At 48.9% G+C, this 27,252-nt stretch overlaps 1 protein-coding gene across 5 annotated transcripts in view; it reads right to left on the minus strand.

Annotated features, from left to right (window-relative positions):
• The window catches only part of FGFR2 (fibroblast growth factor receptor 2), a 103,967-nt gene that overhangs the window by 48,708 nt on the left and 28,007 nt on the right, over positions 1-27,252 (minus strand). For all 5 annotated transcript variants that reach the window (XM_066240422.1, XM_066240421.1, XM_066240419.1 and 2 more), the window contains 2 exons: positions 17,294-17,463; positions 5,467-5,590 (listed from right to left, as the gene is read on the minus strand). In XM_066240422.1, the coding sequence (XP_066096519.1) occupies positions 5,467-5,590; positions 17,294-17,463 (294 nt within the window). The remainder of the gene's footprint in view (positions 1-5,466; positions 5,591-17,293; positions 17,464-27,252) is intronic.

Here is a 27,252-nt window from a genome sequence, read left to right on the forward strand (position 1 = left end):
AACCCCGAGGGGGCTCCGTGGAGCTGAGGCCTGGCGAGTGCGAAGGAAACGCAGCAGCTTTGCAACGTAAGGTGAGGGTCAGGCATCCGATGCGTGAACGTCTCCGGTGCAGGGGGCAGTGCAGATCTCTGCTACCGACAGTCACCCTCATCACAGAGACACCAGAGCTCTGTCTAGAAGTCGTGGTGTGACGGACTTTGGGCCAGAGAGGGGTCTTCCAGAGGGAGCAAGAGAGCGAAGTGACCGTGACTTTGACAGCTTCGGGAACAAACCAACCGATTAATTAACAAGGCCACCATTTCTTCATCGACTTAAATGCTATTTTGTTCCAAAGCCAAAAAAGAGTCAAAAATTCAAACTAGGGGCGTGTGGTTGGAGGACGCTAATTTGCTCCGTCCCTTCCTTCTGCTCGGAGCTCACACTGCAGCCTTTGTCTTCCCAGGCCGGGGGCTGCCCCAAGCAGTAAACAATTTACGCAATTGCTCCCTCTCCGACCGCGGATGGGCTGCCAGCAGCTCAGTGCCAGGTGTCAACCCCACAGTCAGGCTTATCAGTCAGGGGCTGGAACAGAGACACCTCCCTCCTCCCCGACACACACCTGAGGGGCGTCTGCGCCGGGAAGGGGGCCCTCCTGCTTTCGGGCCGTGTCCCATCATGTCCGGAGCTGAGTTACAGAGGATTCACATCTGGGGCCAGTCGACAGCGCCATGCTGGTCTGCTGCTGCTGAGCAAGTCCAGGCTGGCGAGGAGACCCGAGTGATCTCCATGCAGCCAGAGGGCTGCCCGGCCCCTGAGACACTGTCGGCTGCTTACAGCTCTTGTCCCAGCAGGGCAGGATGCATTTCTAGGAAGCCAGACTGACAACGCACAACTGGTCACAGCAAACCCAGAGGCACCGTCCCCACGCCCTGTGCTCTGTCCTCCAAAAGATGCAATGTCAGGGGAAAAGCTCCCAAGTTATTTTGGTCTCTGGGAATGCAGAATGGATCACCCCCAAAACACACACACACACACACACACACACACAGTTCATAATCCAAAGCCAAAGATTCCATATGAGCAAGAAGAAGCAACTGGTCTTTTGAACACTTTTATTTCCCCCACCTCTTTCACTTCTTGTTTTATTTTTTTGGCAACAAAGAGCTGAGCATGGAGTAGAGGTTAAGAGCAGACCTTTTTAGAGTCTGGCTGCCACAGCCGATGCTGGTCCCCACCACAGTCAACCCAAAACACAGACATCAGCCTTCAGTCCACTGAGCAAGTCAAGGGTCTGAGAAAACCCAGCGGGAGGCCCTGGCTCTGAGGTTCCCTCATGTCCTTAGCAAACTGCCTATCTGCCACATCCCCAAGCCTGAGTTCCCCCAACTGTAAAGGGGGTGACAGGCGGAGATGGAGGCCAACTCAATGAACTTGGCGCTCTCAAAACCTACATGCCTCCCCTCTCAGTCCAGCAACTGGACGAGCCCTGGGGCAGCCCTGGCAACAGCGCTGACCAGCGGTGGAAACCGCCATGGGCACGTGGACGTGGGCCGTTGGCCGCTGCTGTGGATCCCAGCACAGCATTCGGTTTGTTTAAATGAACTTCACATTGAGTCTAAGAAAAGTTATTCAAGGTGAATGGTATCACATGGTACCAGATATAATAGTGGTGATCACTTCATAAGTTACATACATAGGTGTGTAAAACTATGCTGTACACCTGAAGCATATATAATATCGTATGTTCATTTGGAAGGGAAGATGCCGGCATCTGCTGCTGGCCACCTGGGTGCCAACTTGGTGTTTTCATCTGCTAACACAACTGATTCCTCATAACCATGGTAGTGGGTTGAGCTATGCCCCCCAAAAGGTAAGTTCATGTCCTAAACCCTGCAACCTGCAAATGTAACCCTATTAGAAAACAAGGTCCCCATAATTAAGGATCTCTGGGTACATTCATCCTGGATTTGGGGTGGGCCCTAAAGCCAATGACAGGTGTCCTTAAAGAGAAAGGTGTGGGCAGCTTTGGGACAAACAGAGAGGGGAGGCCACAGAGAGGCAGAGGCAGAGATGGAAGCGAGGCATCCACAAGCCAGGGACTGACATCAGGCACCAGGACCTGGGAGAGGTCCCGCCTGTGCGGCCTCTCCCTCAAGAATCTCCAGGAGGAACCAACCCCGTGGACACCTTCAGGTTTCTGGCTTCCAAAACCAAAAATTCTGTTGTGTTAGGCCATCCAGCTTGTGATCATTTGTTGGAGCAGTCCCTAGGATGCTGACCACAACCACCCCAGGACAGAGGGAAGCAAGGCCATCCCAACTTTCCTGATGAGGAGAGAGAGGCTCAGAAATGCCTAGTAAGTGTCCGACTCGCATGGTGGCCCAGGGTGTGGGTTGACAGACCTGCTCCTCTCTCCACGATACCAGGCTGGCTGTCTTTTTCCAACGTGAGCGAGCCCCAGCACCTTCCCTTCGGAGACAGGAGGATCATGAAGACCGAAAGTTAAATGACTTATCCCAGGTTGCGGCCTCTTGGTGGCAGGTCCCTGGTCGAAATCCAGCGCTCTGGCCTCATTCACTGACAGACGAGGGCAAAGACCTAGCACCAGAAGGGAGCCGGTTTTATGACTGCCACAATGACTGCAAGGAGGAGCTTCACGCTCATTTTCCTCTGGCAAGAAACCGGCTAAAAAGCAACAGTGTTGATCTTAATGAGGCTCAGGCGAGGCTCCTAAAAGGGGATCCCACAAACACGAAAGCCTTTCCCTCACACACAACAATGGTGTCCTGTTTAATTCCCGAACACAAGAATGTCACTTAAATTACACGGCTCTTAACGTGAAAGCGCATGTGGGAATGCCTCGCCGAGGAAGAATGTCAATAAAAAAGATCTCGCCCATTTGGACGCTTCGTCGTATCTGAACCGCAAGCCTGCGTATCATAGCAACGCAAATAAATCCTCGGAGAGGACGAGCTTTCCGCTGCTGCGGTCCGATTTTCTGTGAAACAGAGACGTGCCCGAAAAGCTGTGATCACACAGCCATATATTAAACTGGGACCGGTGGGCCACCAGCCATTCATTGTTCAAGCCTGAATCGCCTTTGTGTCTTCTTGCTGAGATGTTCAGAGGGTCTGGCTGCCAATCCTGTAAGCCGGCGTGAGACGTGTTAGCTGACTCACTGCTTATTTTATTAGCGCTTCTCAAAGCAATTACTAGGGTTTTGAGCAAAGATGAGAGTATTTCGCACCTCCATCTTTCCTGAAAATGTCTCCTACTCAACTGACTCTTGGCTTCTATTTATAAAGAGGGTTCAAGGCTCGGAAAATTATGAGGATTGAGCTTTAATGGATATTCCCAACCAGCATTGTGTCATTATTGGCCCACGTTGAGCTGGGCACGCTCCCAACTTTGTGACATAATCAGGCCTTTCTCTGCGTTACCCCATACACTCGACGCTCCCTGTGCATTACACCACTGAATCATACGCTCTTTTCAACAAGACCGACTGCCGGGGGATTAACATTAGACAGCACAATTCCATTATTCAGCAGCCCAATTCAAATCCAAGCCTCAACTCTAAGAGAGATTTTAAGGGCTTCACAGAGACATGAGCTGCCAGAAAGCTCTAAGGGATGGTGGGGGGGTTTGGTGGTGGTGGTGGTGGTGGGGTTTTTAAATGTTTTACATAACCACTCAACCTGCTCTGAGCAAGAAGCCATCCCGGGCCAAAGTGGCCAAGACGTGACTCCCGGTTCCTGGAACGGCCCCAGCCAATCTGAAACCTGACTGAATGATTGGCAGACCTAAGCCCCCGCCCACCAAACTGCTAGAACGTGACTGTTTTATTCCCACAATAAATTACCTCTTTTTGGAATTAGGTATTTAGAACGTTTAGCCCCCCAAACCTTCTTTCCTTAAATATAAACACTTTCATGTCCAAGTCAGGATACATGAGGCCCAAACTGAAATCCAAGTCACATGCTCCTCAATCGATGTATAGTCCGTCAATGCCAAAAAAAAAAAAAAAAGTTAACCATTTTCGTCTCGTAGTTGAGGGTTACTCCTTTGTGCCTGTTTTGTAACATAGCTGGACATAGACATTCCCACTAAGAAACATTCCATAAATATCTCGGCAAGAGGCCTCCAAAACCCAGTCTGTCGTGAATATCCATAGGACCTACATCACACCAAAACCCCCTAAATAACAAAAATAAAATGTCACTGATACTTTCACAGGACGCTGGCACAGAACCGGAAATAAAAACCCCATCATGCAGAGTTTCTGATGGATTTAATCTACTTCAACTTGATAGAAAATCAAAAGGGTCTTCTGTGCAGTTTTCAGTTTACCTAAAACTTCAGTTAACTGAATCCATGGAAATTTGGTTTGCTCAAGCTTTGAGGAAGATTTTTAGTGGCTCCTGGGCAATGCAAATATCTTGGGGTCTCTCTCTTCAGGGAGTTTATATTCTGTGGAAGGACGACACACGCCCACGTGCGACATGAGCGAGGAAAGCCTCGTTTGCCGACACACGGTGGGTGGACACAGGTCTGCAGAGTCACAAAGGGGAATCCCACTGGCCAAACGAGTCAAGGTGAGCTTTGACTTGGAGTCAACAACCAGCAGATGGAGGAGGACAATCTGACTAGGTAACCTACAGCAAGGACTCAAGGACAGGGGGCAATATTGAGGGGCAGGGAAAAAATGGCTTGTACCAAAAAAAAAAAAAAAAAAGCTCTCAGCCCAGCACCCCTGCAACAACGAGGCACAGCTTCTGCATAGTTCCGTGTTATCAACCCTCAAATCGGACAGGGAAACACCTTCTCTGCATCACTTATCACAAGACCCATCTTAACAGGCAAGGCGGGGAGAAATTTGAGTTTCCGGGACAATGGGCTATGTGGTCCTAAGGTACTTAATTAAACGAGTACTTTGATAAATGGCGTTTATAAGCCCATGTACACAGTTCCCTTTGCACAGAAGAAACAGCCTCCGTGGAGAGACTACTAACATGTAGTGTCTCACTGATTTCTTCTGACAGAACTGAAGAGCCCGACCCGCCAACTACCAGCTCAGTCATTACAACAGCTTCTCCTTGGCTCGTCAGCCAGCATCATACTAGCTGCCCCCCTTTGGCTAATGTTGCCTGTCTTTTAAAAACAAAGTTCTTCTTGTGCATTGACACCCCGTCCCTACGCACGCTCACATTTCCAGAGTAACCTCCGCTCCCAGCAGTCAGCAGCTTCCAAACCACGTCCCTTTTACACAAGATGAGACTTGGGAGCCAGGAGGATCACACAAAACACACACAACCTGGCTTACCAGGAAACAGAGCATGGTCAAATGACAGAAGACTCCTTCTCCATAAACGAGCTGACTCTCCTTTTTAAACCATGAGGAGACACAAGGCTCACTCTCAGGGTTTCAAATGAGTCGAGCCGCAGCCGGCTGACACGTCGCTGCCACTCTGGCTGAAGCCAACTCACCGACAACGTCGAGGTGGTAGGTGTGATTGATGGACCCAAATTCATTCTCGACCACACAGGTATAATTTCCTTTGTCGGATGGGACCACGCTTTCCATAATAAGGCTCCAATGCTGGTTGCGTACCTAAAAAGATCAAAGCCAAGGCGGTGATTTAACCATCTGCTGGGTACTTTGCTTTCTTGATTTATTATTATTATTATTTTTTTTTTTTTTTTGTATTTTTCTGAAGCTGGAAACGGGGAGAGACAGTCAGACAGACTCCCGCATGCGTCCGACTGGGATCCACCCGGCACGCCCACCAGGGGCGATGCTCTGCCCACCAGGGGGCGATGCTCTGCCCCTCTGGGGTGTCGCTCTGCTGCAACCAGAGCCACTCTAGTGCCTGGGGCATAGGCCAAGGAGCCATCCCCAGCGCCCGGGCCATCTTTGCTCCAATGGAGCCTTGGCTGTGGAAGGGGAAGAGAGAGACAGAGAGGAAGGAGGGGGGGTGGAGAAGCAAATGGGCACTTCTCCTATGTGCCCTGGCCGGGAATCGAACCCGGGTCCCCCGCACGCCAGGCTGACGCTCTACCGCCGAGCCAACTGGCCAGGGCCACTTTCTTGATTTAAAAAGTTGGGGGAGGCCCTGGCAGTTTGGCTCAGTGGTAGAGCGTCGGCCTGGCATGCAGAAGTCCTGGGTTCAATTCCCGGCCAGGGCACACAGGAGAAGCGCCCATTTGCTTCTCCACCCCTCTCCCTCTCCTTCCTCTCTGTCTCTCTCTTCCCCTCCTGCAGCCGAGGCTCCATTGGAGCAAAGATGGCCCGGGCGCTGAGGATGGCTCTGTGGCCTCTGCCTCAGGCGCTAAAGTGGCTCTCGTTGCAACAGAGCGACGCCCCGGATGGGCAGAGCATCACCCCCTGGTGGGCGTGCCGGGTGGATCCCAGTCGGGCACATGTGGGAGTCTGACTGCCTCCCCGTTTCCAGCTTCAGAAAAATACAAAAAAGAAAAAGTTGGGGGAGACAAGGAAAGTAAAGAGAAGGATCTCCTGATTTCTGCATTTTCTTTATAGTAAGGACTCAGAATGGTGACAAATAGAAATAACGAGCATCATCATGGCAAATGTCAAGCGTATGGGTAGCGACATGTTCGAATACCCAGTCCCTTCCAGGGCAGCCACATGGCCAGACAACCTGAGCACTAGCCCACATGGTACCCGTGCCCAGGGAAGGTGAGCTCCCGGGATGCTCACTCACTCGTCCCCAGGGTACCAAGGAGCCAACTAGGACCAACGCTCATGAGCACTTTCTGCATGCCAGGCACTGTTCTGGGCACTCCGTCCGTCTCAGCTGATGAAACTCTCCCAAGGAGTCCACAAAGGAGGTGCTGTCCTTGTCTCTGGAACCTCCTGGTTTGACAACCTCTCATTTTTACCCCCACAGCCCCCAGAGGCTGTCTGGCAGTCCCAAGAAGTTTCAGCTCTCATCATTGGTGGCAGACGAACGGATGTGACATATTCCTGAGAAACAGACTCAGAATGACAACTATGGGAGCAATGAATCCTTAGGAAACTTAAGTTGTATATCCATCTGTTTACAAACTCCTTTGAGACTTTTCAAAGATAAGCAGCACATGCGAAAAGAAGTCATCGCGATTCCTACCCACAGTTCTGTCAACATGCAAACAGCCTAGATGCTAACGGTCCCACCTTGCTTCTCAAATATTTTCATAGACTCAAATGTTCAAGCAAGCATGCTTTTTCCTTAGGAGGACCAAATGCAGATTTCATCTATGGCTTCAAGGCTTTAGAATTGCTCTGCGATTCCAAATCATTCTTTAAAGGTATCTGGGACAAGTTACTCTGGAGAAATGAAAGGAGAAGAAGAAAGAAGAAAGAAAAAAGAAGAAAGAAGAAGAAGAAAAAGCCAGGACCTGCTAATTTTAATTATTGTTTCAGGAATTTCAACTGACCTTCTGAATGATGCTCTGAGCATCGCAAGAGAGTTTGGCATTAATCACATGAAAAGCCGCTAATACCGGGAGAGCCCCCACAAGCACACGAGTGATTCAAGGAACTAAACTGGAGAACCAGACCGTCTTGTGAGTGCTGTTATACAAGCAGCTGTCCCCTTTGAACAGCAGTGCCAGCAGAGGTCCGCAGCTGTAGGAGCGCACCAGCCACCCTACCACCCTTGTTAGGTCAGGCTGCCCGCGCTATGCACGCCACTGCGGCAGAGTGGAGTTGCAGATGCCGAGTGAAAACACAAGACCACTGCCCATCACCACCCGTCTTAGGGGGAGGATCACGAAGGTGAAGGCCAGACTCCTCTGAACGAGAGCACAAGCAATGGGTTTAGACCGAGTTCTGAGCAGGCGGTCCCTACACTTCAGCTGCTGCCTGTCACCAGCCCCCCTGGATAACCATGGAGGTTGTGTGTGAGTCCAATATCATGGAGCGGATGATGGACACACACGCTCACTGTCACAGGGGAGACGCCTGGCTGTAAAATGAACCTGAAGGCATCAGATCCGCGTTGGGGAGGGTCTGTGTTCCACACGGGAGAAGAAGACTCCCTTTCTGCCCCCAGCAGAACCAAAACGAGAGGCTCGGGTCTCCTCTAGGGATAGATGGGCACCTCCAGTGCAGAAGGCATCGAATGGGGTATTCTGAAGGAGAAGATGTGGGTGCTCAATTTTCCAGTGCAATTCAAAGTCTCTATCTGAATCCCGGCCCCTGGGTGCTACCCGGCAGCTGCAAGCTCCAAGCCTGAAGAAGCAGTACCAGTGCCCTGACCTAACTCAAGGCAAACGGGCCCATGATGAGACCCCCCCCCCAAATCCTCCAGCTCTCAGGGACATCGAGAATGGGACGACTCTCCTGGCCTCTAAGGAACCAGTCATATGGAGGGGTAACTTCGGGATGAAGCCACAGGCCCCAGCGTCACCAAGCCCGTAATCCCGCGTTTAGCCCTGCTGAAGGGATCCAGTTCTTTGAGCCCCTACTCAAATGTCAGGCCATAAGCCCTTAATCGTGGTGAGTGCCTGTCTCTGGACCCCACCCAGACGACCGATGTCTCTCTTGCGCCTGGACCCAGACTTGGCACATGCGGAGCTCCAAATGGAGCTGAACCTGAACTGACAGGGAGGGCATCATCGGCCTCCGCCCAAGACATTACATCTTGGCACATGCGGCCTGGCATTACTGCGGCCATTTTTAACCCAGGGCCTATGGGCAGTCCAGTCTCTCCCCGGGGGCCGTGATATGCCACGTAAGAGTCCTCTTCAAGGGCACATGCCCCTGAACAGTTACTTCCCGGAGATGCACTACAAGTATTAGTACGTTAACATTCGTAAGACGCTTTCACAACAGGAAACACACTCACCAAACAAGGCGTTTCTGCCCTGCCAGGGACCTCAGTACTCAATCAATACTGCCCCATGCAGGGCTGTTAATATTTATTTTCTTCCACCACTCCTTCAGTACCATGCCCTGACATACCACCAGCCCCAGCCTTTCTGAGCTGTGGCCCATGCCCCATGGAGACACCAGTGGTGGGACTGCTGGCTAACTTCTGGAGGGGACAGCCTACCACCAACAGTGGCTTATTAAATGGGAAGCTAAGACTACAGACAATAAAGTCTATAAAGGTGGGGAGCAAAGGCATAGAGATTCGAGTTCTTCTAAAAAATACAGTTCCCATACCACGATAGGGTGTAAATCTAAAGAAACCATCCTTCCAACAAGAATGTCAGATCGTCTTCAACATGTTTTCCTGAATTTCGCTGCCAGTGAGGTCAATCACACACTAAGCACATCCACCAGCGCCATTCACCGGCTCCACTCTTACCAGGAGAGGGAATGTAAACACCCAATAAACATATGAAAAGATGCTGAATCTCATTAACAACTGGGAAATGCAAATTAAAACAATAATGAGACACTGTTATTCACCAGCCGATTAACAAAAAAATTAGAAAGACCAAGGTCACTGAGTACTTGGGTGAGGGTGACAGAGAAACAGAGGCTCAGCAAATGGGGACATAAATGGAGGAAAAACCCTTCTGGAAAATAATTTGGTCATACCTACTAAAATTAGCAACACTGTTTTTCCGACCCAGTTAATGTTGCTTCTAGAAATCTAGCCTATACAGAAAATAGCAAGATGAACTTCAAGGCATATGAGCAAGACTGTTGTGGCTTCAAGAACTGTTTGTAACAGCAAAACACAGGACTCCGTCAAGAAGAGTCACTAACAATGTCTAGTTCATCCTGTATGAACTATTGTGTAGCTTTTCCCACTAGAATAGCATATAGTCACTAAAAAATGAGGTATTCTGTATATTCCAACCTGGTAACATATCAATAGTTACTGATAAATGGGAAAAAAAAAGTGTGGGCTGAATCAAATATGTTCATGATCCCATTTTTTTTCTTAAGTGAGAAGCGGGGAGGCAGAGAGACAGACTCCTCCTGTACGTGCACCAACCGAGATGCACCCAACAAGTCCCTTTTGGGGCAATGCTCTGCCCATCTGATGGGGCCACTGCTCCACTGCTTAGTAACTGAGCTATTTTATTTTAGCGCCTGAGGTGAGGCCATGGAGCCATCCTCAGAGTCCAGGCCAACTTGCTCCAACCGAGCCATGGCTGCGGGAGGGGAAGAGAGAGCGAGCGAGCGAGCGAGAGAGAGAGAGAGAGAGAGAGAGAGACAAGAGGGGGAGGGGTAGAGAAGCAGATGGGCGCTTCTCCAGTGTGCCCTGGCTGGGGATCGAACCTGGGACATCCACATGCCGGGCCAACACTCGACCACCGAGCAAACTGACCAGGGCCCCATTTTATAAAAAAATAAAATAAAATAATACACACACACATACATATACAGCCCTCTAGGTGTATATAGGCCTGAATCTATAAGCATGTCTACAGAAACACAGCTAAAATCAGGAAGAAAAATGTCTTAAATTGTTAGCAACATATTTTATATAATTAAGTGGTAGGATTATAAATATTTACTTCTCATTTTCACTTTTCAAATTTAAACAGAAATCTTGCACACATTCCCCTCCCCTCCCTTCCTCTCCTCCCCCCCGAAAGGGGGCTGAAACAGCTTCCTAGCCCCCCTCAGGAGTGGCTGTTCTGCCGCAGAACTTGTCGCTCCCGCAGAAACGCGAAAGCCAGAGGGAAGAGAGATCCCACACCGACCAGCACATGCCCAACCCTCTCTTTTCATCCTGCCCAGGGCCAAATCTCGGTGGAATTCATCCTTCTTTTTCATCTGCCAAGGAACAGACTGAGAGCACAAGACTTCAAAACTATGCTCACTAAAGACTTTTAAAAATAACATTTTAATGCCAAAACAAAGCAGATGGCAGCTAATAGCCTAAACTCTCTGACTTGTAAAACAAAAACTGGATTCCACAAACATTCCACACCCTGTCATCACAAAGAGGAAAGGTGGCCCGGACAGGTTCTTGTGGAATTCTTCTGTTACCTAAATCTTCCAGGGTGCCCCGTTAAGCCCCCAGCTACCTTCGGGTGACAACTGGGAATGTAGATTTTGTTTGTATGATGACACCAAAATTCCTAGGTGAAAGGTGAAAGGTCAAAGTTCGGTTTCCACATTGCAAAAATATCCAGATGTTTCCAAATACCCAGGTGTTCGATAACCGGCAGAGTAAACATCCAGAGGCTGGAAGGGAAGTTTCATTCCGTACAAATTGGTGGATGCTATGTCCATGTGCTGATAAAGACTGCCAAGACTCCTTCCACCAGCGTCAGGACCCGATTTACCCCAACAGACAGCAGCCCCTTTAACCTGGGCCTTCCAGGTGCCCCATGAACTACAATTCAACACACAGACCGACTGTCATCAGGATGCATCCTGTGCCAGGCCCCAACTGTCAGCAGGTTCCTGGGTGACTCCAAGCCCTTCCGGGTCTACATCCACACAGTGAGCTTACACGTGTCAAGGGCTGTGGCCCTTACAGCTGCTTATCCCCATGCAGACGGGGAACCACGCCTGTTTAATGCTTCAACGCCAAGAAGTTTGCTTTTCAGGAGGTGCCCACAGAACAGGGCTGGGCGAACTCTGCTCCTCCGCTCCGTTCACCATCCACGAACCTCCGCCAGAGGACGTGGGACGGGACCTTCAAAAGGCACAGCTGTCTGCTCCCTTACACGCTGTTCCCTGAAGATGCTAAAGGCAGAGGACCAGCTGGGCGTCCGCTGCCTTTGAATTGAACTTTAAAAATCTCAGGCCCTTTCTGAAAAGAAAGAATTGCCTTGTCACACAGAATTACCCTATGACCCAGCAACTCCACTCCTAGTATAATATCCAAACGAATTGAAAGCAAGCATTCCAACAAATACTCAGGCACTCATGTTCACTGCTGCACGGTTTACAATAGGCAACAGGCAGAAGCAACCGAAGTGTCCATCAGCAGATGGACTGATCAAGTGTGGGCTCTCCACAGCCTGGACTACTACTCAGCCATAAAAGAAGAATGATGTTCTGACTGATGGGACAACCTGGATGAACCCTGAGCGTGTTCAGTGAAATCAGCAGGGTTAGAAAGGACAAATATCCTAGGAGTCCACTTCAGAAACCTAGAACAGAGACAGAATTCATAGAGACAAAAACTAAATTAGGGGTTTCTACGGCCTGGAGTGGGGGGGGGGGAGAATGGGAAATTATTGCTGAATGAATACAGAGGTTCTGTTTGGGGTGAGAAAAATGTTTTTAAAATAAATGACAAATTCTATGTTATGTGTATTATACTATAATTAATGTTGGGATCTTGATAACATTATACGGAGTGAAATAAGTAAATCAGAAAAAAACAAGAACTGCAGGATTCCATACATTGGTAGGACATAAAAACGAGACTAAGAGACATGGACAGGAGTGTGGTGGTTATGGGGGACAGGGGGAAGGAAGGAGGGAGAGGGGGAGGGGGAGGGGGAGGGGCACAAAAAACTAGATAGAAGGTGACGGAGGACAATCTGACTTTGGGTGATGGGTATGCAACAGAATTGAATGACAAGATAACCTGGACATGTTTTCTTTGAATATATATGTCCTGATTTATTGATGTCACCTTATTAAAATTAATAAAAATTTATTTATTAAAAAAAAATAGCCCCAGGTTTGCTCTCAACAGTACACGCTGGCCCGTCTGATAGCTGGCCCTTCATGCTCTGGGGAAACCATTATTATCTATGTGTTCCTCATCATCATAACCGTTTTTGTAACACGTGAACCCACACTGGAAGAACGTAAGTTGGTGAGAGCGTGAATACCGGTGCAAAACCGCCCGGGTTCAAACAGCAGCTCCGCCAGCGAGGCTCCGTGGGAACCCCAACCTCCTGGAGACCCGGAGCCTTGGGCTCGAGAGCCAATTCCACGGAGGGCTTTCTCCGGTGATCTCGTTCCTTCATGCTCGGCAATGGCATGAAAGATGGTTTTTGAGAATACCCCCCCCATGCCTAAAGCACTACCTAAGAATGAGCTGGGAACAGAGGTGGTCCATTAATTATCTCAGTCACCTCCTGCTTCTCTGCATTAAACTGTCATAACTGTTCGGAGCCCTATGAAATATCTAGCTCTAAAGGCGATCTCTTTATTGAAAAATAATAATAATCATCTGTGCTGTTGTTTAAGATGAAAAATGGTGGATGCCAGGCAACGGTTATACTACTAGGCATTCAGAGCCGGAAGGGGTCAGATGTGCAGGGTGACCGAGTCACTCTTCTCGTTTGGTGGACAGGTGACCCGAAGCACAGAGGCTTCACAACAGCGCCCACGGTCCAGCCCCAGCCTCCGGGCTATCAGGAAGATGCAGTTCTGCTTCAAGTCAAGCTTCATCGTTCAAAATAAATTAATAACATCCAACCAGCCTTGGTCCACATGCTAAGAGAAACAATAATTTGACTCTTAATCACCTAAGGATGGCTCAGCACGAGTTCTTCAATAAATAAGACTGAACAGCAGAATTCCCGAATGGCTCTCTTGGTTATTTTAATGAAATAAAATGAGCTTTCTATTCCACTCCATAACTCCCTTTGATTTGGTTTTCGGGGTGTTTTGGTTTTTTTTTCTGTTCCCTACTCTCCTCATTGGCTGCATGTGTGTACCATCTCAAAGCAAGCCGAAAGGCAATGGGCGAGGGCCAATGGGTAAAAAGAGCCAGGTGGACAGCAGGGCCCCGGGGCCCCGCCATGGTTTACAGGAGGACACTCACCACGAGAAGAATCATCGCAGGAATAACACGTCTGTTTGCAGAAGCTCTCGGGTCCTGCTTTCTGGAAAAAGACATCTTGGAAAACTTGACACCTTGCTTCTTCATTTAAAAAAGGTGGCAAAAGGCGGCCGTCACGGGAGAGGGTCATTCGGACAGCAGGCCCTTGCGTGTCCACTAGGTCCCTTGGCTTCCGGGAGGCTGCCAGCCACAGAAGCGAGTAACCAGTCCAGGACAGTCCCCTCGGGTGAGACGTACAGAAGCATGGTTCTTTCAAAGTTCACGTAGGTGATAAAGAAACGTCAAAGGGAAAACCAAACATGGCTGACCATGCTCCTGACTCTGCCAGGCTCAGGCCCCGAGGAGGGGGCCCTGACGGTCCAACGCAGGCCCCGTGCCATCGGGGAGCTTGGACCAGCGCGGGAGGCGTGCGGTGGGCACCAGTCTCTCTGACCTCCAGTGATTTCATGACCAGGGGTCAGGGGCGGATCTAACACATCGTTAGTGCAACTTACATTAAGGTAACTACGTTTTTCCCAGATGAGAGATCTCTGTCTTTCCCTTTCAAGTCCCAGAAGCCTCTGGGGCTCAAGGCAGTTTCTACGTTTCCAGCAGACCGCGACTGTGGTGAATCCAGGCTGATTCCCACCGCATTGGATGGGGTGCCCCTCCAGGCCACTGAGACCAACGGCCACAGCCTCTGCTCCAGGGAGAACGCCCAGCAGGGCAAGAAACACTCCCTGGTCACTGCCAGCCAGCACACCCCCTTCCAAAGGGGAGGGACCCTTCCCTTTGCTCCCCACCTTTTATTTTTCTTTTAAAAAAAAGCAAAAGATACTTTAGAATTTTGTTCCCATGCACTGAAACTCCACATCTCTTTCACGCCAAGAATGGCTCAGATGCAAGACAACGAAAATGCTTTGGTCATCTGGGTTTCCGTGAGGCCGGGCAGGAGGCATTCTGCTGACGGGTCCTCATTTTACTTTTAGAACATGGGTGCTCGGCATTTAGCAGAATGCTGTCATCAGTAATTAAAACTGAACTGCCTGCACCTGTTAAAAATCAAGCCCCATTTTCTCATTAGGCAGCCTCAGTCTTCCAGCACCTTCGTAATCACTCATTCCGATCAGCAAGCACTACCCGCCCCATGATCAGGAAGCCGTTTCTACTTCTTCTGAGACCTGGAGCTTTCTGGAGGCTCATCAGCCCTTTGTGCTTATTTCCAAGGCCGTCTTAAATGAGGAAATGCACTGACCATCATTCTTATACTTAAGATGTATTTAAATAAATTATTGGGGGTGCAGCAATGATGTTTTCACTTGGGGGTGAGAATCCCAGGAGCCACGATTTTCATCGTTTAACTCTTCCTTTACAAGCAGCATTAGCTAGTGAAAGATTTGTTCATTCTTTAAAAAAATAAAAGAAAGAAAAAAAGCCAACCTTCCGGTCTCAGTGTACCTGGTCTAAGGCCTGAACTAAGAACAAAGAGACAACCCGCCCTCTTGGCTCCTGCTTCTACCAAGGAGCAGGAGTCGTGGAATACACTTGAAATACGTCCCCTTCCCCAGCGTCAGAGCACGCCCCCCTTGCAGCAGATGTTATACGTAAACTACCTATAAATGCTCTTAGAAATGTACTCTGGGCTTTCCCAATCATTCTCTGGGTTTGGGCTTCTAGACAATAATTTTTCAGTGTTAAAAGTCAAAACTTTTTGCAGAGGGAAACAATTCTTTAAAGATGCGTAAGTGTATGTGGTATTTCAGGAGAGGGCTGCAGGGCACTGTGGGTGGCGAGAAGGCCCATTTAACCACGGCAGTGGAGGGCAGGGGCTCACGTGCCCTCCATGGCAGCGGTGGCCGTTACACGCAGGTGAGAGGAACAGGGAAATAGTCTGTGTCTCACTGCCAGTGAGAAAGCCCTCCTGCCTGGTTCTTCGGGACCCACGGTCTGAGCTGGAGCGTTCTCTCCGTGACCACTGTGCCTGTTTCCCAGGCGGCTCCCTGTGGTCCCCATGTCTCCTGAGAGTCATGCCCTTGGGTCATCCTGGCCCTAGTGACTTGCTTAATGACAGAGCACAGCAAAGGTGGTGGGAGACACATCCATGATTAGGTTCCAAAAGCCAGTGACGTCTGTCTTCCTCACACTTCCTCCCAGGCTCCTCTGGTCTGCTCACCCATAGGAAGCCAGCTGCCACATGGAAGACCCCACCTGGCAATGGACGGGAGGGTGGCTTCCGGCCAACACTCAGTGAGGACCTGAGGGCTCCTGAGTCCGACAAGCTGCAAGGAAGTGACCCTGACAACCACCACGTGGGTCAGTCTAGAACAGCGGTTCTCAACCTGTGGGTCGCGACCCCGGCGGGGGTCGAACGACCAAAACACAGGGGTCGCCTAAAGCCATCGGACCCTGTGTTTTGGTCGTTCGACCCCCGCTGGGGTCGAGACCCACAGGTTGAGAACCGCTGGTCTAGAAGCTCCACCCCCGCCCCCACAAGTGATCTCACAGATAAGAACCCAGCCTTTACTGAAAACTCAATTATGCTCCGTGAGAGGACTTGATGCGGAAGGTCCTCGTTAAGACACACCTGTATTCCTGACCCTGGAAGCGTGAGGTAATAAACACTGTTATTTAAAACTACTACGTCTTGGGGTAATTTGTTACGCAGCAGCAGGTAACTACTATGCTCATTCATGTTCCAAATGCACCAAAGAATCTCATCATAAGGTTCCTGAAGTCTTCCTCATACAATCCATTCTTCAAGTTCTCCCTAAATAATTTGGAGATGCCATCTCTCTTGCCTTTCCTCCAAACTCAGCCCAGAGTCCTTTCGGGATTTCCCGGTCTCCCAAAGAGCCTGCATCACCTCTCCCTGCACACTTCTCTGACTTCACCCACGTCAGCGCCCGGATTACCAGGCTTGTTATCCGCCCTCCCTTCTGGACCCGCGCCTGCCCCAGAGCCTAGGACGGTGCCCGCCACACAGAGGGTGGCACTCAATCCACTTCTGCTGAATGGATGAACCACGGCCTGAACGAACATCTACAGGCACCTTCCAGGAGACGGTTGTCCATTCTGATCCTCCCACCCCACCCCCAGTAAGTGGTAAGACATTTCACCAGAATCGGTAATGGGCTATTTAGGATCCTCGAAGATGGAAGACAGGGAGATTGCTCCTGTCATCTCACCATATCCTTTCTCCATACGTAATATTTAATATTTCGCGCTCCGGTCTCTACCCCAGGTCCGTCCCGCTTTTCACACAGACCTGCCCAAACACAGCAACCCTACTTACACTTCTCAAATTCTGCGGCAGTTTTGGTTTTTATAGACTTATAAAGCATATAGAAAACAGACTCTCAACTTTTGACCCTTCTGTTATTAAACTCGCCTCATATAAAGAACAATGCAAATGGGGATTGTACTTTACAATTACATGCGAGTCCAGGCTAACTTTTTTTCTTTTTACTTTGTTAATAGCAAACATGGAAATGATCAATTATGATTAATTACCGAGTTGTGTTTAATTCCTTCTAGTTCCCGCTCACTTTGGACGACTTAGGCAATGAATAAATTTTTTTTTTTAAAGTGTGATTTTGAAAGCGTGGTCCTACCTTGTAACCTCCGATGCGATGCTCCTGTTTAAATTCCTTTCCGTTTTTCAGCCACCTCATCGTCGGCGTTGGGTTTCCCCCAGCTGGACAGCGGAACTTGACGGTGTTGGCCGCCGGCACGGCGTGCAGGCGCTTCTCCATCTTCTCCGTGTTGGTCCAGTAAGGCGCTCCTGTTTTGGAAAACAACATTACAGTGTTGTTGGGACAGACAGCTTCAGCTCCATGGTTCAACTCCTCACAGGTAAGATCATTTTGTTTCGTATGCGACCCATCTGATGTTTCTTTTTCTTTTTCCAAAATCCTGGGGAGGGGGGCAAGAGTTACATTAGGAAAATATTTTCTGACATCTGATCCAGCTGGAGGTCCCTGGAGACAGATGGCTTGTTAGTTTATGTCTATTAACAGGGAAGGGAAAACCCGTTTGCAGGCACCTTCTCCCCCTTGTTCTTAGTGCCAGAATTTAAATGTGGATTGAATCATGTGTTTAAAAGGCTCCTTTCTCCACACCATGGCAACACATACAAGAACAGCTGAGCCCTCCCCCAAAATGTATCGTTTTTAGAAGGCCGCTCCTATGAAATGATCATGTCTACACACCATTAAAAACAAGCTGTGTGCTCAAAAACCCACATCAATCTACCCATCGAGGCTTCACTTTAAAGACTGTGGATAGTATCTACCGTCACCCTCGTCGGATGAAATTCACGGAGGCATCGTTACCTGCCCAGCGCTTTCTATGGCAGCCAACTGACTGTGTCACTAAAAACATTTTAACATCTTTAATAGAGAATTTTATTTTCCTCTCCAGTGGTGGTCGCGAAGGCCCCAAGTCTACCACCGTGTCTAAATGGATAACTTGATCGGTAGCTACGGATAAAATGTTTTATAAATTTGTACCCTCTGAATGACCCTCATTTTTCTTTTTGAAAACCCTTGTGTTTTTCTTTTTTCTAACTCAAGAAAAGACGTATGGTTTATGAAAGTTGCCAAACGAAGGACAATTTTTCTGCCCAAGAGCCACCGTACCCATCTCGGTGACTGCTGTAATTTTTTTCTCCTCCTTCCGCCGTCAAGTCCTCACGCCCGCTAACAAGGGCTACGACCACTATTGAACCAATGCTCCTTATGTGACAAACGTCAGCCCTAAAAGCTCCTACGTGTCAAACACATTAATCCTGACAACAATCCAATGAGAAAGGCACTATCGATTACAACCCATTTCCAGGTAGGGAAACTGAGGCACAGAGACACCGTGTAGCCCACCCGCCACTACAAAGCCAAGAGGAGGTGCAGCCAGGGTCTGAGCTCAGGCAGTTTGCTTCCAGAGCCCCTGCCTCCGCCCCCACTCTGGTCCACGGCTGGTAAAAACCAGCTCCTCCACGGGGTTGGAATCCACACCTCCAACGGCACCAATGTCTGAGACTCGAGTCCAGGCCGGCCAGCCGGGGCCAAGGGGACACGGCCTCCTTCGTTCCTGCCTGGAACGTCGGCCGGTCTCTTGTATAGCATTTAACTTTCCCCATCTATTCCTCCCTAAAAGCATCCATCAACAAGGCCTTGAACCTTCTAGAACGTTCTAGAGCACTGACATTCCAGAAGATGGATTCAGAGCTGCTTTGTTCCTGGTACAGGTGAGACTGAGCGACAGCACACACACGCCACACACCGGAGGCGGCGGGGGCCCTGGGTGGAAAGCTTGGCCTCCGACGTGAACGGAGACGGCCCCTGCTGTGTTCTGTGGACAGCACGGCCTACCTGGCCTCGACGTGAATGGAGACGGCCCCTGCTGTGTTCTGTGGACAGCACGGCCTACCTGGCCTCGACGTGAACGGAGACGGCCCCTGCTGTGTTCTGTGGACAGCACGGCCTACCTGGCCTCGACGTGAACGGAGACGGCCCCTGCTGTGTTCTGTGGACAGCACGGCCTACCTGGCCTCGACGTGAATGGAGACGGCCCCTGCTGTGTTCTGTGGACAGCACAGCCCACGCCGGGAGGGGGGTGAGTGCCTGCGTGGATGTGTGACCCCCTTCACAGGACAGCTGGGCTCTCGTGGCAGAGTTAGGAACTGGGACAACTGCACCCAAAACGCCTCCCCCTGTCCGCTGTCCCCCTGCTCTTGGACTCCCTACGGAAGGTGGAGCTGGGGCCTCTCGCCAAGGGCGTGCTGTGCGCTCTCTCCCCTCTGCTTTCCTGAGTACCGTCATGGACGACTCCATGGTGTCCGCCTGATCCAAGACAGAGCCAAGTGCGGCAAAACTGGTCAGTCACAGGTGCAGACAGACAGGCTTGGGGGGGGGAGTGGGGGGCTGCCGTCTTTCCTCTGAACCCAGCTACATCTCCCTTTGGCTTCAGGCATCCAATGCCCATAAACACACCTGCTCTTCCGTGGGGTTCACCAGGGGGACCCCGACCCCTATCTATCACCAGAAACCCAGCGCCTGGCAGCCACCGAAACAATTTCAATCACCATTCATTTCATCTTAAAAGGTTCTACTTAGGAAAAAACATCCATCCACGGCCACTAAAAAAGAAACCCTTCAGAGCACAAAGTAAATAATGAGCTTTGTCGCCAGGCACAATGACTTTTCCGAATCCGACCCAAATGAAAAAGCCTGCTTCGGGCGTCCGCACTCATGTCATCTATTTATGTCAACACAAAGGCCCATTCACGTGAATTAGCTAAATATTAATGCAGCAGTGCTTGCGGAGATAGATAGCATCGGTAACAGCCCAGTGGATCCCGTGGCATGGCCTTTCTTTCTTGCATAAAAGAAATCAGCAGATGTGTGCTTACAGACCGCTAGGCACGACTCTGAGTTCCCTGAAGCGTCAAAGAGTAGAGCTTAACTTAAGGCACCAGGAATGTTGCCCTCTCTGTTCCTCTCTCGCTGGGCTGAGCCGACCGTGAAGCTGCAGCCCACACAGGGATCGCCCAGATCATACGGGCCCACACAGACCTGGCAACCGGCACCTTTGTCTTGGCACCTGAAGAATGACATAAGGACGAGGGTGGAAGAATTCTGCTGGAATTTCTGGCAGGTGTCCACTTCCCCGGGGGTAAAATTTCAATCATCACAATTGTACATCTAAGATGTGCTCCCAGGAAACAGACAACCCAGCCATACACCAGGGCGTGGGCACCGGGCGTGGGCACCGGGCTCCTCAGCCACGGCCCCGAGATCCCCTTCTGATCAGGACAGAAGAAACAGATCACCTGCAGGGCTATCACACAAAACCTAAATGGACAACCATCAGTCTTGACTCGACAGAAAGGGCTGTCGAGCTGAGTTTTCCAGGTTTCCCGCGTGACAGTGATGCCTGGCCCAACCCCACTCTGGGCGAGCGCTTACGTCGGACGGGCTAGGTTGTGCTTCTTTGTGGCTAGGCCTCCCTTTAAGACGTCAAGCTCATGAACTTCAACAAGCATGATTCTGAAGGGGAGGAATTATTTTATTATTTCACAATGGTTCTTCCTGAGATCAACTAGTTTTACGAGACGCCTGAAGAACCCAAAAGAACTAGAAGAATGATGGCCTTGTTGTGTTTCCTTCATCAGTGGCCTCATGTCCTCGGCAAACTCGTCCTGCTTCCAGTACTTCTATTTTCACAGCCTGGCCTCCCCACCCCCCAACACAACGCAGCAGGTCAGGAACGGGCCAGGCTCCTGACAAAACCCTCGCCCCAAGGAGGCCTCTTTCACATCGAGGCTGGTGAACAGCGTTCCTAACTTTTATCTGGAGAATGAACTCATTAAATGAATAACCCCTGCCCACAGTAGGGGCTCAGAAAAGATGTTTCCTCAACAACTTTATTTAAAATGAATCTGCAAGCCAAGGTCACATCACGTTCCTTGAAAGGAATGTGTGGCACCCATGTTGTATACCTTTCCTGCCATAACTTTAGAGATGGATGAGGAGTGGGTTAAAGCCAATTAATGAGGAGGAACGTGAGATAACCCTCCAGGGCACCGAAAATGAACGGTACTAAATCAGGAGTAAACAAGGTGACCTAGGTGACAGGTATGGCCCGCTCTGCTCTGACGTCTGTGAGTCTTCCGATGAAATATGTAGCAAAAGAATGATGCCCTTAATCACGAAAGACTAATAATGAGGGTAAAGGAACAGCAAGACTTGCCAAAATCAATCAATCAATCAATCCCATCAACGAAGTGCAGTATCCGTAACTCATTACCAGTTTCACACTTTCATACAACAGACATCTCTTAAGATGTGGCTGGTTAAACAAGAGATTTATAACCCAGGGGTAGTCAACCTTCTTATACCTACCGCCCATTTTGTATCTCTGTTAGTAGTAAAATTTTCTAACCGCCCACCAGTTCCACAGTAATGGTGATTTATAAAGTAGGGAAGTAACTTTACTTTATAAAATTTATAAAGCAGAGTTACAGGAAGTTAAAGCATATAATAATAATTACTTACCAAGTACTTTATGTCGGATTTTCACTAATTTGGCAGAATAAATCTTTATAAAAAAACTTACTATAGGTAAATCTATCTTTTTATTTATACTTGGTTGCTCCACTACCGCCCACCATGAAAGCTGGAACGCCCCCTAGTGGGCGGTAGGGACCAGGTTGACTACCACTGTTTATAACCCCACAGGAACTTCTCGCAAAGATCCCTCAACACATGCTTTCTTCACCACCTCTGTCCCACAGCAAAGGCTCATCATTTCTTCCCTGGCCACCTCTGTTATTGACCTCAGTTTCCATCACTGGGCTGTTTCCATAGCAAAAAATATTCCTTTCGATGCCTGCTGGTTAACACAAATGCAGCACCTGGAAGGTACAACTTGAGTTGACATCAGCTTATGGAGTATCGGATAGATGGATGGATGGATGGATGGATGGATGGATGGATGGATGGATGGATGGATAAATGGACAGACCAGATGGACAACTCTTAAAAGCTTCAGCTATAAAATGAGGGGGTTGAACTGAGTGTTTTGAGAAGGTCCCTCCCAGCTCTAACATTCTTTCCAGGTATTTGTATTCTAGGCAGATATTCTGTCAACAAATGGTAGGGTTAGAAGATTTATTTTGACCCTGCCATTTAAACTCAGTAAAAAAAAAATGGGCTGCTGAGCCCGGCCCTACAAAATCCCTGACGTATGCAAATGCTGACATCTAAGGTTTGTGGTCTTCTCTCTCTCTCTCTCTCTGTGTGTGTCTCTCTCTCTCCAAAATCAAAGAGAGAACCTAGCCCAGCAGTTTAAAAGAAAACAAGGAATCATATTACCACTGTACCAAAAGCGACCTCAGTGACCATCTGGCCCGACCGATGATGTGATCAATGTCACTTAAAAGGTTAAGTGATTTGATCAAGGTCACCCAGCCAGAGGCCGGGCTGAGGAGAGACCAAGTCTCCAGCTCCCTGAGCAAGGCTCTTTCAACCACTACAGGCTGCCCTTTGAACTCTCCCATGGTAATTAAGTCAAAAGTTCAAGATTTACGTGAGCCGTGGACGCTGATGACTGCCAACTGTATTTTTATTGATGCAAAAATAAAAAAAAAAACACAAAAAAACCCCACAGCCCATTTCAGCTCCTAGATTAAGTCTCACAAACTCCCTAAAGCCCCACTAAGACCTCTGTCTTAAGTCTATAATTAGGGCCTTTAAAAATATCACAAATCAGGGCATTTGAATGCTTTGACCCTTGGGTGGAGGGCTGTCTCCGAGAGCCCCTGCCCCTCCCCCATCCTTGTAGGAGACTGAAGTTCATATGTTTTCAGTTTTTCATAAAACTAAGAGAAAACAAAGCTGACAAAATACAGAGATATGAGTGAGGGTGTGGTTATGGGGGTTGGGAGGGGAGTTGCTTTATTTGAGAAATCTTATTAAAACAACTAGTTTGCTGACCAGTCAGGCATCCATTGAGGAAAACATTAAACCAAACCAGGCAAGTTACTCACGTGTAAAATGCCAGAGCCCAATGGGAGACCAGGTGCCCTGTGAGAGTTCCCAGGACTTTCCTTCAAAAGAAAACCCTCCAGTTGTCTGTGGTGCTGTTGGACCAGAGGGGAACCCAGGAAAGAAGAAACACTCACCTGAGCCTCCCGGATGGCACACCATTGCTGGCCTTCGTGATAAAACACCCACACCCGTTCAGGATGGGCTCTTCATTACACAAAGGAACTTCAAAAAATGCAGGAAGCCCATGCACTTTGGTTTTGCTGTGTTGTTTTTTGTTTTTGTTTTTGTTTGGAGGTTTCTTCCAATTCTTGAAAACTTAAACATAACTAAGATACCAACATTTACCAACTTAGATAGAATCTCTACAAACTGAAAATCCCAATTAGAGCAAAGGTGACTATAAACTATTATCAGCAGATTAATCAATGAACAGAGTTTGAAATCTCAGGCCAAGGACTTTCATTTTCCTTAGTTACTTCCAAAAAACAAATTGCCTTTCTCCCTGACACAGGTATGGGCATCTGCTACAGGTCTCAACAGGCATGAAACCAAAATAGAAAATTAGCTTGTCTTTCTCTTCACTCGGGAGAAAGAAGCACTTCAGCAGCCGAAGTCTTGACCCGGCTATCTTGCTCCCATTTCCCTCTGGCTAAGCAGCTAACCTGAGCTTTCTGTCAATAGGCTTTTCCCAAGAACAAAGTCTCCAATCCTTCAGGAACATGAATCACTTCAACAGAAGGCAGAGGTAATAAAAACCACTCCCCAATGGACATCTAGACCTACTTATTTGCTGCTGGATAACCCATGAAGTTACCTAGAACAAGGAATAGTTAAATTATGCTTTCCCACGCTGCAGGATAAAATCGGCACCTTTCAAAACCCTCGACCTGGATGCATTTCAAAAACTAGCATTTAAGCCCTGGCTGAGTAGCTCAGTTGGTTGGAGGATCATCCTAATATGATGCCAAGGTTGTAGGTTTGATTCCCGGTCAGAGCACATACAATAATCAACCAATGAATGAAGGCATAAATTAAATGGAACAACAAATCTCTCTCTCTCTCTGTTTTGAATGGCAACTTTCTGTCCAGAAGAAAGTCTGTGTCACTAATGGTCATAGGTAGCAGCATTATTTCCTGGCCGTCACAGGACTATTCTGCTCAGGGAAGTATCTAGAACCTTAAGATGTTAGGTCATCACTAGTCAGCTGCTGAAATAGGGCCTGAGAATGCCCTTCTCACAGCTGTGATGGAAGAACGTGGCTTCAGAGGGTGGGGAAGGTCAGACCAATCAAATCAGCTCATGTCAGGGGTTTCCAAGCATGCCGTCCATCGGAACAGGTCTCATGGTCAGTCAGCTTGGAAAACCCTGAGAAAGGACAAAATTAAACACGCTTCAGGACAGAACACTCCAGAGCTTAGATCATGCCGTGGGGCCCTGCAAGTCTCCACAAAAGGGTCCCGGGAGGTAAGAGGTATTTTCCAAATTTATTTCAAAATAATTTTTAGCAGAGAAGTATTATGGACTGGCTTACTCTCTTAATGCAGGTGCCCGTTTTTAATGAGACCCTCAATGATGTACGTGAAGACTGTAACTCCACAAAACATTTATTCACCATCCAGGCTGATCCTCGCCTTCCCAAAGCAGCCCGCTGGGAGAGGAGGTGGATCAGAGACACTGCATGACAATGCCCGTGAAGTCAGAGAACAGGACACGATCCTCAAACCCCAGCGCGGCTCAACCAGCCAATGGAAACAAGGAACTCCACCACAGATGAGCCCATTTCTGACCCGGGTTTCGTCTGATGAAATAGAAGTTCCCATCAACCTGAGGACTGCCAAACATCCCTACAGAAATCAGATCAGATCCTGATGTTAACAGACACCAGCCTCATGGCCAAAATTCATCAATCCTGCTTTTAATTTTTTACTTTTCTTTTTGCCACGGTACCATGCTTTCTGTACTCTGTAGAGAAGCTAAGAGCTCTACCTGGCAGATAAGCTTGCCGTTTTTTACAATTAACCACCAAAAATAATTAAACAATCACCAAGCGGTCCAGCAGAGGGAATCACCTGCAGTATGCTTTCAAGCTATACAAGCTACAGGGCAAACATCTGTCCACCGAGAAAGAGAAAAAAACTTCAAAAAGCCCTGCAATGTCACCGCCAGCCCAGGGTCACTGGAGCATCATTTGTTAACCTCACTGAAGAGGAACTTTCAAACACACCCCGGTGGCATTTCCAGACAAGCAGAATCAGACTGGACACGTGGGTGTTTTCCAGGTGGCTGAAAATGCAAAGAATTCAGTGCTTCTCCAATTTTCCCTATTAATCAGGTCAGGCATTTGACATTTGAGGTGGCAAAAATTGTTTTAATGGCAACATCCCCTTCCCCGCCTTGCCAATTACCCTGGCCGTGGCATTCCTCTGTCCACGCAGGCCACAGCTGCTTAATCTCGGCTGCCCCGGGCAGCACCTGTGAATCAGACCAGCCTAATCACACGAACAGATGGCAGGGGCCGAGTCGCCAGCTAAGAACTGCTATCACTTTAAATCACGTCTAATGTTTCACGGGCACCCTACGGAGGCAGCTCCCGACAGCAGTATCCCTGGTACAGCTAACACCGGCCCTGAATCACCGCAGAGCACCCATTGCGGGGCAGAGCCGGTGTCATTCGAGAGCTAATTACAAAGAACCCCAGTGGCAAGGTGAAGGCATGGCAATTCGCTTAGTGAAGGGCTGGCGTTCATTAAATGGAGCCCCCCACTCCCCTACCCTTCTACATGGGCACTGGGCGGTCGGGGCAAGCAGGATGAAAACCCGGAGGTTTTATGGGCAGGTAAGTCCTTCTGAATCAGGAGACAGAGATTCCGTTCACTCAGCCCACTTGTTACGTAACTTCTACCTTGCTGTTGCATGTCAGCATTTCCCAAGTATTGCATTAGCATGGCGCTGATCTCCAGTAAAATGCGGTTCCCAGGCACGCCAACACAACCAAGCCCACGGAATCTGATGTCCCCCAATCAACAGCAATCACACCCACATGTGGGTACCACATCAGAGCCGTAAACAACAGTGCCAGCTTCACCACTCCACCCCCATCATCAGCCTGGGTCCTGGCTGAGATGCACTAAGATCTGACACACCAGAGGTTCACGATTGACTCGCAGCTTTGCTTTTGCCCACTGATTCATGTATTTCCACTCAATAAAACAGGAATAACTCTTCTCTCCACCCCGTTGAGTTGCTGCGGGCCCTGACTGAGCCAGCAGCCAGTATGGAGCCTGCCCAAAGCTCCTCGTTGCCACGGTCATTCGCTGCCTCCCCTACCGGAGCCAGAGAACTAACAAGAAGCGAGTGATGTCTTCTGATGCACCAGGCTTAATTGTTCAAACAAATAACCTCATTAGAAGGTTAGGACAAGTCACAGTGGAAAACACTTTCACTCACCTTATTACCCAGTTTTATGAGCAACGTCTCTAACAGTAAACTCCTGTTCAAGGCAGATCTGTACATGAGAACCCCTGAGCCAGTGGTTCTCACACTTTAGTCACCCCCCGAGTTTCTGAGTGGGTCTGGGGTGGGGCCTGAGAACCTTCATTTCTAATAAGTTCTCTGGTGATTCCAAGGCCAGTGATCCAGGCCCCAAGTTTTCTCTTGCCCAAAAGTAAAGACTATATAAACCAAAATATTGCCCTTTTTGCCCAGGCTGCCAGGGGACTTGGGGACAAATCCAATTCCTCACTCAAGAAACATGTTACCCCAGGTGCCTGACAAGATTGATTTTTCTCTTCTTCCTCTAAAAAGCCCAGGGTCTATTTTAGTAACTGATTGCCTTTACAATTTAGGCCTTGTTTATATTTATTAAACTGACTAAAAATCCTTCTAAGTAAATGCAGACTATAAATCTAAACAGCAAATGCCAGTGACTAACATAAACGCACTCTGGGAACATTCCAGTCATGTTATCGGAAAAATAGTACAACTCCACAGTTTATCTTTGTTATTGAATACTCACAAGGACTTT

Source organism: Saccopteryx bilineata, chromosome 7 (genome assembly GCF_036850765.1).
Source record: "Saccopteryx bilineata isolate mSacBil1 chromosome 7, mSacBil1_pri_phased_curated, whole genome shotgun sequence".
NCBI lineage: Eukaryota > Metazoa > Chordata > Mammalia > Chiroptera > Emballonuridae > Saccopteryx > Saccopteryx bilineata.